The following is a 12132-nucleotide window of genomic DNA, read 5'->3' on the forward strand; positions in this document are numbered from 1 at the left end:
ACGGGGACAAGCTCATCGAAGTTTCCCTCTTGTCTCCCAAAAGAGTTCTTATAGCTTAGAAAACCAGGTATACATTTTAAGATAGTTCTCTGCTGGTAAGTGTAATAGCCTATAGTCCTTATTTTTCATCAGTGAGCACATAACATTAAAAAAATGGAATACATATGAAACCAAGTAAACTCTAAAATTCAAAAACCACTGCTCATAGTAAACAATGGAGCGGGAACATGGAGTCACCATTTAATTTGCATGACTCCTTCACAGTATCAACACGTAGGTTCTTCTTCCTTTTATTACTTCAATGCTTCTCCAAACTGGTTCTTTTTCCCACTTGATTCCCACAAGCTGCTTCAAAAACAAGTGAGTTTGTAAGAAGTAGAAAGCACTTTACCTGTAGGCTAAGCTTCAATACCAGAAACATCAGATCCCTGATCACTAAATCCTTGGAAATATATTCTTTTAAATGTTATGGCTGATGAGCATCTCCTTACAGGACAACTGCACTATAGTAACCCCATGGCAAGGACAGGAGTGCCATCAGTGCCCTGGCCTTGTAATCTGGGAACTGCACAAATTCACCTATAGCACCACACAGTCAGTGGTAAAGAGCTTTAGAATCACTTTCACATTGGTAAATATTAATCCTAATTTAGCCCAGCAATAAAAAGAAAGTTTAGTTTTTATAAGGAACATCAATGCCCCACCTAGTGGAGGTGGGCACGGAGAATCAATTTTATCACCAGAGAATGTGAAAATATACACAAAGGAGAAATGCAAGGGAAATCCATTACGACACTGGTCTCAGGAACAAAACAATTCACATTAGAGTCCCATGTCATTATGGCAAAATGCATTTGCATCACTAGGTACAAGAGAAAATGGTGTGGCCCACAGATTTAGTAAAAATCTACTACAATGAATAACACCGAACATTTGACATAGCAGTGTTATTTGCAGATCTTAGTTATTAAACTCAGGGTAAAGTGGTTTATTGATCTGTTTACAACATTCTAAAGACAAGAATTAAAACTGCTATTTTGTTCTGACATAAGAAACAGTATGGAAAGCACTGAGTCCACTGCCTGCTACGTGGCAGGCACTCAGCAATGACAGTTTGCAGATGTACCCCATATGAATTTGCTAGGAGTACATAGAGCTGTCCTGATCCTACAACCCTGGGTCTGGGGACTGCCAGCGTTACCAGATGCATTCATTTCAGAGCTCCCGTGATTCCCTTGGGCAACCTGTGGAAGTCACGTGAGCCATCCCATGAGCTGCTAGCCCTGAGTAGCAGTGCCTCGAACAGTGGCTGGTCTAAGAACAGCAGTTTATCCTGGCTTAAGAGCTTATTCTACCAGAGTGGCCCTCACCAGGTCCCATCAGTGCCCTGTCTCTTCACTGTCATCCTTGGCCCCTTAGGAAATGACTTAACTCTCTCAACGCAAATTCAAAGGAGACTCAAAATAGCATTCACGCAAAATCCTCTAGTTCTGGGGCTACAAAGTTCTTTCCAAGAGCAGCGCTTGTGATTAAGTTAATCAAAACCTCTTCAGGGATGCGTAAGAAAGCCTTTGTGCCCCAAGCAAGGTGTCACCACGACCTGATCATCTGCCTAGTTTCTGCCTTGTCCTGATTCCCCCTGGCCTTAGATGAGTGTCCCTCCCCTTTTTGAGTAGTCTTCCTTTTGGGGTCACTGAACCAAACACTGCCCTTCTGCTTGTCTCTGAATTCCAGGACTGTTAGCTCTGAGCAATTCACAAATCTTCTTAACAGATCTCTCTCCAGGGGTGCACAGGAATTCAAAACCCACTGTCAGCCCTTAAGAGGGCAAAGCCCCTCATTAAAATTATGCGAGTTAAACTGTAATAGTGAATTCTGGGCTAAAAATCTTAATTTTCTATCTTGTCAAAGTGATTTAGGAAGAAAATTTTCAGGATTAAGTTCCCATTATTTTGTATGATTTCAGGATTAAGTTCTCATTTAGTATAATGGGGATGAACACATAAGCTACATTATGATGAACATTTATCATTATTCATTCAGTCAAAAATATCTGAGTGCCCAGCACTGTGCTAGATCCTGGGAATACAGTGAAAAAGCAAACACAACACCAGGATGTCATAATAATTTCTACATTGTTGATACTCACCTCCAAAATAACCTGGCATATTTTAAATATTTTATCTAATAGCAAAAAATAAACTGGGTAGGATGGTGGCACACACGATAAGCAAATAATCCATGACTTAGTCATAGGAATTCTATGTCATTTAAATCTTCCTATAGATTATGAACATGTAACAATTATAACAAGTAATACTGAGGACAGAAATATTGGCTATTCACTTAAAAAAATTAGTGTTTTACTTTTAAAATTGCTATCACCATGCATATGCAGATCACATAAAACATACTAACACCTTGTAGAGACCTGCCTTGTCAAAAGTAATAAAATTCTTAAAAAAAAGGTAATAAAATTCTGTACAGCAAAATTTCATACCAAGAATGATAAAACACAGCACAATGACTTCAAAATTAGTATATTGTACTATAAATATCAAAACATATACTTTATTCTTCCTAGAACATAAAAGATGATTTATGTTTCTCAAACTTAACTGAGTTTCTATATTGCCAGGAACATGAAAATATATTAACAATTTTCTGACCAAACTAAAGCTCAAATATATGTACAAAAAAATTGAGGGAAAAGTTTGTCCTTAGCTTTAACATGCATGTGCACATAGAAATGAACATATACTCACAGCAGTGACAGGCATCAGCAAAAAGCTGTATTTAACAAGGCAAAAAAAGGAAACAAAATATCCTGCTAGGCCCTTTTTCTCTTTGTAGCTTGATAGAGAATGTAGTAATTACCAAAGTAACGAAAAAGGACACAAAAACCACACTTCAAACAGACTAACTTCAGTATTAGGATCTGATTTGATAAACGGGTTTAATCTGCCTCTTTAAAGGTCATGCTGTCAAGGTGAAGGATGAACACCCGCTACTGAGTTAGGCTGACCGTCATTCTGAGAAGTAGGGCATTCCTCCTCCACGTGGGCCACTTTATCTGATCCTCTTGGGGGAGGAAGTTCGTTATTTGTCCCCTCTTCACTAGGTGGCAGGAGACCAGCAATTCATCTGACATCAGAAACTGCAGAGATTCTGTTCCATCTTCAACACCCACTTGAATCTCGAAAGCTTTCAGGATGTCACATTTGCACATGGGGCATGTCCCATGGGCTAGAATCCAGGGGTCAATGCAATTCTTATGGAAAAAATGTTTACAAGTCAGAATACAAACCATATCATTTAGACGTATACAGTTCAAAGCAAACTACACAGCTCTCTCCTTTTGGACCTATTTCCTCATACCTTTCTTTTAGTACCCGAAGTAGGAGCTGGCCAAATGCTTTCCTGAGATGTGTTGTTAATCGCTGCCATCTGCTGTTCTGAATCCTTGCTACCCAAAGTCTTTGAATATGATAAAAGATGAAGTACGCTAAAGTAGCAGTTGTGACAATCACAAAAGTGATAAAATAGTGATTCATCCAGATGATGTGTTTTCTCCCTACTTCTATCATGACTGTATCATGAACTCCCTTTTGAATTACATGCAAAATCTCCATGAGATTTATATTACTGATCATCACCACCACGATGTCATCAAAGGCCTGATGAGACATGGAGAACACCTGATTGCCAGTTCCTCAAAAGTTATAGATGATCACACCACTGGCCCCCTTCTCAACGGCCACCTCAATTTTCTGCATGAAGGTACAACCCCCACGCTCAATAAGCGCAAGCCATGTCTCTGCGTTCTTTGATCTGATGAAGCTGGTATTGGGACTACATGCATTTTGAGTTTTTACCTCTGGAGGCATGACGACTCCTGCCACACTCTTCAAAGTGGAGCTTCTTCCAAATACTCCAGTCTCACCCAGTTCTGACAGCATGTGATTCCCGACATGAAATGATAAGTTCGTGTAAGCCATCCAAGAAGCGCTGGCTGTGAAACAGCTCTGACCCAACAGCCAAAGAAAACTGAAATTCATGAGCCAGGAAGAGGCAGTGTTGTTTTGCTGAGTGCCAATCTTGAGTAGATTCATCTCTCTGTCTAGTGACTGCAGGGCTGACCCGACAAAGAGATGAGGCTGCCACATCTGTTGACGATCACATTAAAGGAGTAAAATGAAAAAAGTCTTCTGGGGGCAAACGAGTTCCACTATCTTCCAGCATGTTTTTGTTAAGAAATTCTTAAAGACACCTTACAAGTTTCAGGTGCTCTACTGGAGAGAGCTTGAGAGAGAGAGAGAGAGGGAAACTAGACTGAAAAAAAAAAAACAAAAAACCCAGTCTCACTACCGTAACTCTGGATACTGCTTACTGTTGGGTAATGTGATTCCGACATAAAAGAGGACACAGCCAATTGGATACTTGAACCATGCTGTAAATGTATTGGCTCAAATGTTTCAAATGTTATGGGTAACTTCTGTTATAAAACGGGTTCAATCCCTGAGCTATATGTAATCTTAGCAGGTATCACATGAAACCAAAAATTAAATATAACATTCATACAATGTATGCCTGCCTTTCAAACCTGAAAGCATATGCAAGAAAGTCATATGACTAGTTTTCTTCACATTAAGTAATGGAAATATTTTCATCAAAACAGCAAGCCTTAAAAATGATAATTAAAAATTAGCACTATGATCAAGTATGTGGCAAAAGTGACGAACCCTGTAACACTTTTAATTCACGTTTTGTTAGAGGGGGAACTTTTTTTTTTAATCATGTAAACCATGGTACTAAGCTTATTAAAACTTGCTCTAAAGTTGTTAGTTCAGTTTGGTTTTAATTTAATTTTCAAAAGTAGGGTATCCTATTAAATGACTCCAGCCTCACCTCCTCACTCTAACATTGACTATACACAGGGATGACAGCTGTGAAGACAGAAAAGACTCATCTCAATTCTCTGCAGACTTTGACATTGTTACTAATGTAATGAAATTCTGAGGGAAGAGGAGGAAGGGAATAGGGGGAAAGAATAAATGGAGCAGTATTCATATAGCATGATTCATTTTAAACAAACATGCAGCTACTGATTTTTAAAAGAAAAAACTTCAAGGTCACCACTTTTAAAGTTAACCAATGACAACAGTACTGTTTAGGTTATAGATGCTTTGAAAAAAAATGATCGCCAGAATGAGCAAATATCCCTGGGAGAAAACCCCCCCACACAGTCAGCTCTGCCTACATTACTGCTACACTTATGGCAAAGGCTCACAACTTCAAAGCCAAAGAATGACTTGTGAATAAACAAACAGGCAGCCACTGGTGCTGCCATTGACTTTTTGAGGTTATGTCTTTAGTTCTTATCCGCCACCTAGGAAACCAGTCATGGATTTTGATCTTGGACAGAAATGACAGTCCTCTAGGTATAGGATGCTATGACACTTTTGGTTATGTCTCTCTAGGGCCAAGGGGTCTAGTACTTCTCATGAAATGTGAAACAATGTAACTTAGGCATGAAAGAGGAAGAGAAAAAGAGCCCTATGGGCTTAACAAAAGTGGCATAAAAAGAAAATACTGATGAGAAACCGTAAAGTCACAATGACCACTTTTCTTTCCCAAAAGCTATTAATCTGATTTTTTTTCCACATAAAGTACTCTTTAAAAAGACAGTGTAGTACATAGGGTATATAGACTTAAAACATGCCATCTCTGAGTTGGACATCTATCTAATGGTTTAGCATATCACCCATAAGGAAAGACTTTCATCAAAACAAACCCACATCTTTCAGCCTTTCATTGTTACACAGGCATTTAGATAAACAAATGAAAAAAAGAAGAGGTAAAATAAGGTAAAATATACAATTTGGAAAGGCAATTGAACAAAATTTCAGCTCCGATTTAGGTCTATGTTATCAAAATACCTCAAATAGATACAATCATTTTAAGAAAAGCAAAGCAATTATTCCTGGGATCACTGCTAGAAGGGGAATCTGTTACCATAGCTAATTCGCTATGCTAGGACTGAAAGGGCTCTGGCAAAGTTGATTTTTTGCAATGCTGCCCCTAAATGAGGCCTATCATAAAGTATTTTTAGTTACATAACTAAAAGTGCCATCATCTAAAATAAATATTTAGAACACATTACCTACCCATCAGTAGCTTTGGAAACCAGATTTCCTAGATATTGATAAAACTAATTAACCATGGAGAATTAAATCAAGTTCTAATCCTATAATGAAGCTGACTGAGCAGAGATATTATTAGTTAACAAAAATATGGTGAAAAAAAGTATAAAAATATAAAATCACACTTTAAAACATTATTACATTCTCTGTGGCATCCACATCACAATCACTGTAATTTGATAACGACTAATTTGCTCTTAACATATACTAATATCGTTCTTTAGATAAGGGTAAAATTAGACAACAAAACTTCTTAGAAAAACAACAAATTCAAATAGCTGGACATGATATGGAGTTTTATTTTGAACACACAAATTTCACCCTTTTTTAGACTTGGGTAGAGAAGCTGAAGTTGAATTTTCTCAACATAAAGTGCTACAGGAGAATTCATCTTATTTTAGTCGTTGAAAAGACCCAGTTACAGCTTCAGAAGAGTCTCTGAGTTTAAGTCTTCAGAATGTCACACTTGCACATGGGGCATGTACTATGGGCTAAAAGCCAGGGGTCAATGCATGCCTTATGGAAAAAATGTTTGCAAGTTAAAATACGTATCACATCTTGGGGTTTGTATATGTCAAAGCAAACAACACAACTGTCTTCACTTGGATCTAGCTCCTTGTCCCCTTCTTTGAGCACTCGCAGCTGAAGCTCACCAATAGCTTTCTTCACCTCCGCTTTTATCTGTCTTCGCCTTCTGGTGGAAGAATTGCGCGCTCTAGGTCTGCAGGCACAGCACAAGAGAAGGGAGGTGACTGTGGCAGTCAGGAAGGTAAACAGAGATGTGACATAATGGCTCAGACATGGTGCGTGGATTCTTCCCACTTCAATGATGATCGTCACATAGACTCCTTTCCGAATCAAGTACAAAAGTTCAGTGCCTTTCAGGTTGCCTATCATTACCGCAACTACATTTTTCGTTCCCTGGTGAGACATGGGGAACACTTTGTTGCCTGTACCTGGATAGTTATAGATGATCACCCCATCTGCTCCCTTCTCTGCTGCCACATTGGTTTTGTGTGTAAAAGTACAACCTCCCCGTTCAATGAGGGCCAACCAAGAGTCCGTCTGTTCAGGCTTGCTGAAATTGGTCATAGGATTACAAGCGTTCTGATTCCGTCCTTCCGGAAGTACCACCACACCAGACACCCTTTTCAGAGGAGAATGATCCCCGAATACTCCACTCTCTCCTAATTCTGATATGAACCGATTTCCCACCTGAAATGTTATATTCAGGTAGGCTGTCCAAATGGCTTTTCCTTCTGAGTTGGGAAGGCTAAGCAGTAGAAAGATGCTAAGCCTCAATAGTCGAGATGAAACAGAACTGTGAGTTGAAGGAGTAATTCTAAGTAGGTTCATTCCTCTGTTTGCATATTAACTGACAAACATGAAAAACAAGACATTAACTGTAAAACAAAACAAACTAGCTCAGTTGCTGGCAGAAGGTAATTAAAGCACATAAATGGAAAAGGTCTATGTGGATCAAAGATACCTTGTTCCTTCCAGCATTTTTATTTTTGGTAGATCATCTTTCTTATAAAGAAACAGAATAACAAGAGTTGTTATTAGTAGAATATGACTTCAAGAAAATTATGACATCCTAATGGGGAAATTATGACATCAGAGGTAGTTAAGCCAATCCAAGGGTTTATATTAGTGGACTGCATACTGAAATCCTATTGGCCAAAAAGCTACTAAGCAATGACTCATGGTATATAACAATTTGAACAGACTCAAAAGCAATATATAAATAGATAAGAACTCTTCTAAGGACTTGAACTTTTTTTTCCTAGTTCTAAACAGATTGAAAAGCTGCCTAACTATATTCATTGTTTTTCTATCTTGTAAGGCAAAGTAGAAATTACCCACGTGTCAGTGCATGGACCTGGCCAGTTGTAATTCTCATGTATGGCTCCCAATACTACCCAATATGCCATTCTATAAGAAGCAGGAACAAATCATCCCATTACCTTTCACTGTTACACATTTATCCCAGGTCTAAGGATTCAACATTAGGACAATATACAAACTTGTATTGTCAGCCTGATACAGTGCCATTAGGCAAGGTGAATTCAACTTTATTCACTAAAACAGCTACTGAGAACCTACTGTGTGCTAGACAAATACTAAGTGTAGGTCATATACTGGAGAAGACAACAGACATGCCTACTTGGGGAGCTTGTTATCTGGTGAGGGTGCATTTTAAACACACAAATGTGCAACTGCAAGTTAAGGGCTCAGAGGAAAACACAGTAACAAAAGAAACAAACATAAAAGGGAGCCAAACTTTGTTTAGAGGCCCAGGGCAATGCTAAGAAAGTGATACTTAGTCTGAGATTTGAAAGATAAGTCAGAATTACTCAAGCAAAGAATGCAGTAAAATTTCAGGCAAAGCAAATGGCAGTTTCAAGACCCTAAGCTAAAAAAGAAATTGGCAAATTAAAGGATCAGAAGGCTCATGAATTTGTCAAAGCGAGAGAGGAGAGAGCCAGGGGTGATGAAACAGAAAAAGCAAAGAGCAGTCAGAGTGCTTAGGGCATAAGGCTGGACCAGGGATGTGGGGTCATGCTCCAAGGACAAGAGAAACACACCGAAGGGTTCCCAAGCTGGGGAGGTGATGTATGAGTGTTTCAAAATGTTCACTTCTTAGGAAGTATTTTGGTTACCTTGTTGGAAAATGGATAGGAGGAGAAGAATAAAGTGGTGAGACTTGGGCAAAAACCAACAGTGGCTTGGAATCATGAAATAGCAGTAACGATGTAGAGATGTAGACAAGTCTGAGAGTTACTTTGAATGCTGAATTGACAGACACGGTAGCAGGAAGGGTGGTAGTGGGCAGGGAAAAGGATGACCACAAGGACTACAATCCCTGCAGAACTTCATTGCTGCGAACTGTAGCACCTGTATCACTCACAGATGCCCTAAGGACTGGTTTTTATTTTAAATCTTCACCTGGAGTCTGTTTCAAGGAATCAATAAATTGGCAACAAACGTGGATTATTTACTAAGCATAGGGCATATCCTATACACCCAACATGCTATAAAGCCCTGGGGATACAAAAAGAAAAGAGAGCCCTGTTGCCTAGCATGCAAAATGTGTGCTGACATCTCAATCACAGGTGTGTTAGAGCATTTTGCCACTTTGACAAAAGTATTTGTTGTGGTCCCTGGGATATCTCAGTGAATATTTGCTTTAAAAAATAGTACTGGAACCAATCAACTTGCTCCATTGATACTATTTAGGCATCATTCAGTTCACATCTGAACTGTCTTTACAAAAAAGCTGACTTTTCCTAGATTCAAATGGAATGTGAATTCCTGGCATATCCTATTAACAGTGACAAATAAAGCCTTACTAAAAAGACAGTTTGTATCATCATCATATTAAAGACTGTTGTTAAATCTGTGATTAACATGTGGGGATGGGATTTAAAAAATAATATAATTCTAACTTGGGGTTTTTAGTTTCATTTTTCATGGCGAAGAGTTTAAACACTAACCATATTTTGGCTCACAACATATTTCAAATCTAAAGGTTCTCTGTGTGGTCAGAGAGACCAATCCAAAGAGTTCACTACTCTCCTTCATCATATTTTTCTCACTGTAAGATCAAGTAGGTAAGGCAATGGTAGGGTAGAACGTCCCCTCTCTTTAGCCCAAGTCTTAGGACAAATACACCTACAGAAACAATCTTTCATCTCTAGCTGTGGTTCTCAGGTGGGGAACAATTTTGTCTCTCCAAGGATAATTGGCTATTTCTGGAGACATTTTTTGATTGTCACACTGGAGAAATATGGTTGGCTTCTGGTGGGTAGAAACTAGAGATGCTGCTAAATATCCCCAAATGCACATGACAGCCCTGTGCAATAAATAATTATCTGGCTCAAAATGTCAATAGTAAGGTTAAAAAACCAGACTCAAACTGAACAGCTTCAGGAGGAAGCACCCCAGGACTCACTTGTCCCAGACAGATACATTAGGTCTGAGCTCTTCACAGAGTAACCTTTTATAATTACTAATATATCTGTCAAGGATAAAGCCCTCAATGCATCTCCATTTTCTGATTTGCTTAGAATATGAACAATGGAGACCTGTACAAGTGACCAATCAGTCCTAGAAGATGGATTACAAATTGCATCCATTTTATCAGGACCAAATCCAAGAGTCTTTTATTCTGGGGTCAACATGATTGACTGGGAAAAAAGGAGGGGTGCTGGGTGACAACTGTTCTTTTTAGACAATTTATTCAATACATAAACTTCCTTTCTTTTTAACAGCTAAGTATTGAAGAGGTTTCCAATCTGAACTTTGCAGGCTAAACAGAACTGAAATACACTACTAGGGTTGGTTGAGCTGGTGGTTCAAAACTCCCAGCTCTTCAGACAGGGGATTAAAGATGGCGGCATGAGAGGAGAGACAGGGGCTTCCTCCTAAAACTGGATACAATTAGAAAATTTAATTGGCACAACTAATCCTGAGAGAGCAACAGGAAAGAGGACGCATCAGACTGCACACACCTGGAGAAAAGAGCAGACCTCAGCGAACGGGGTAACGTACCAGAGCTGTGGCTCCATGGGACCCAAGCCCCTGCTCCACCCCAGCTCACTGGCAAGAGGGAGAGAAATGGAGCAGGGAGGGAGTGGAAGGCCTGGGACTGCTGAATACCTAGCTCTGGAGATCTGCTCATGGAGCACAAACCTACATTTCATGGTGCTTTCATGAGACTCGCATGACTACCAGGTTGGAGAGTTAATACAGGCAGAGTTCCTGGGGAGACTGGGATTCCGGCCACTTGTGGAAAGCAGGGATCCATATCCGGCTGCTCTGGGACAAAAACACACCTGTGTGCCCGGCTCACTGGCTCAGGCAGTGGAGACAGGCACAGCAGCCGGGAGGCGGGGAACAGCTCTTTCCTCCCCCCAGGCACCAGTACTGCTCCCCTGTGACCCCCGACATTGCTTCAGGGGCTGAGCAGCTCCAGAATAGAGCTTCTGGACACTAGAGGGCGCCATATACAAACATGAAACGCCAAAGGAACCTTATACAGAGTAAAATTATTAATACAACTCCCGAGAAAGATTTAAATGATATGGGCCTTGTGACTCTTTCTGAAAGGGAGTTCAAAATAAAAATCATCAACATTCTGATGGAGGTACAGAGAGACATCCAAGAACTCAGAAATGAATTCAAGTTGGAGATCCAATCACTGAAGAGCACGATGGAGGGTATTAAAAGCAGGTTGGATACGGTGGAGGAGACAATAAATGAAATAGAAACTAGAGAAGAGGAATACAAAGAAGCTGAGGCACAGAGAGAAAAAAGGATCTCTAAAAATGAAAGAATATTGAGAGAACTGTGTGACCAATCCAAGCAGAACAATATTCGCATTATAGGGATACCAGAAGAAGAGAGAGAGAGAGAAAGGGATAGAAAGTATCTTTGAGGAGGTAGTTGCTGAAAACTTCCCCAATCTGGGGAAGGAGGTAGTCTCCCAGGCCATGGAGATCCACAGATCCCCCTACACAAGGGACCCAAGGAAGACAACACCAAGACACATACTAATTAAAATGGGAAAGATCAAGGATAAGGACAGACTATTAAAAGCAGCCAGAGGCAGAAATAAGATCACGTACAAAGGAAAGCCCATCAGGCTAACATCAGACTTCTCAGCAGAACTCTTATAGGCCAGAAGGGAGTGGCATGATGTATTTAATGCCATGAAGCAGAAGGGCCTGGAACCAAGATTACTTTATCCAGCAAAATTATCATTTAAATTTGAAGGAGGGATTAAACAATTTCCAGATAAGCAAAATCTGAGAGAGTTAACCTCCCACAAACCATCTATGCAGTCTACTTTGGAGGGACTGCTATAGATGGAAGTGTTCCTAGGGTTGGATAGCTGTCACCAGAGGTAGTAAAACCACGGTACAGT

At 39.8% G+C, this 12132-nt stretch overlaps 2 protein-coding genes across 22 annotated transcripts in view; both read right to left on the reverse strand.

Moving 5' to 3' along the window:
• CADPS2 (calcium dependent secretion activator 2) overlaps positions 1 to 12132 on the reverse strand; it is a 508494-nt gene that overhangs the window by 326230 nt on the left and 170132 nt on the right. The gene's annotated exons all lie outside the window — the stretch shown is intronic.
• Positions 5328 to 8639, reverse strand: RNF148 (ring finger protein 148). The gene has a single exon (XM_057504729.1). The coding sequence runs from the start codon at positions 7557 to 7559 to the stop codon at positions 6648 to 6650; it is 912 nt and encodes a 303-aa protein (XP_057360712.1). The 5' UTR covers positions 7560 to 8639; the 3' UTR covers positions 5328 to 6647.

Source organism: Manis pentadactyla, chromosome 7 (genome assembly GCF_030020395.1).
Source record: "Manis pentadactyla isolate mManPen7 chromosome 7, mManPen7.hap1, whole genome shotgun sequence".
Taxonomy (NCBI): domain Eukaryota; kingdom Metazoa; phylum Chordata; class Mammalia; order Pholidota; family Manidae; genus Manis; species Manis pentadactyla.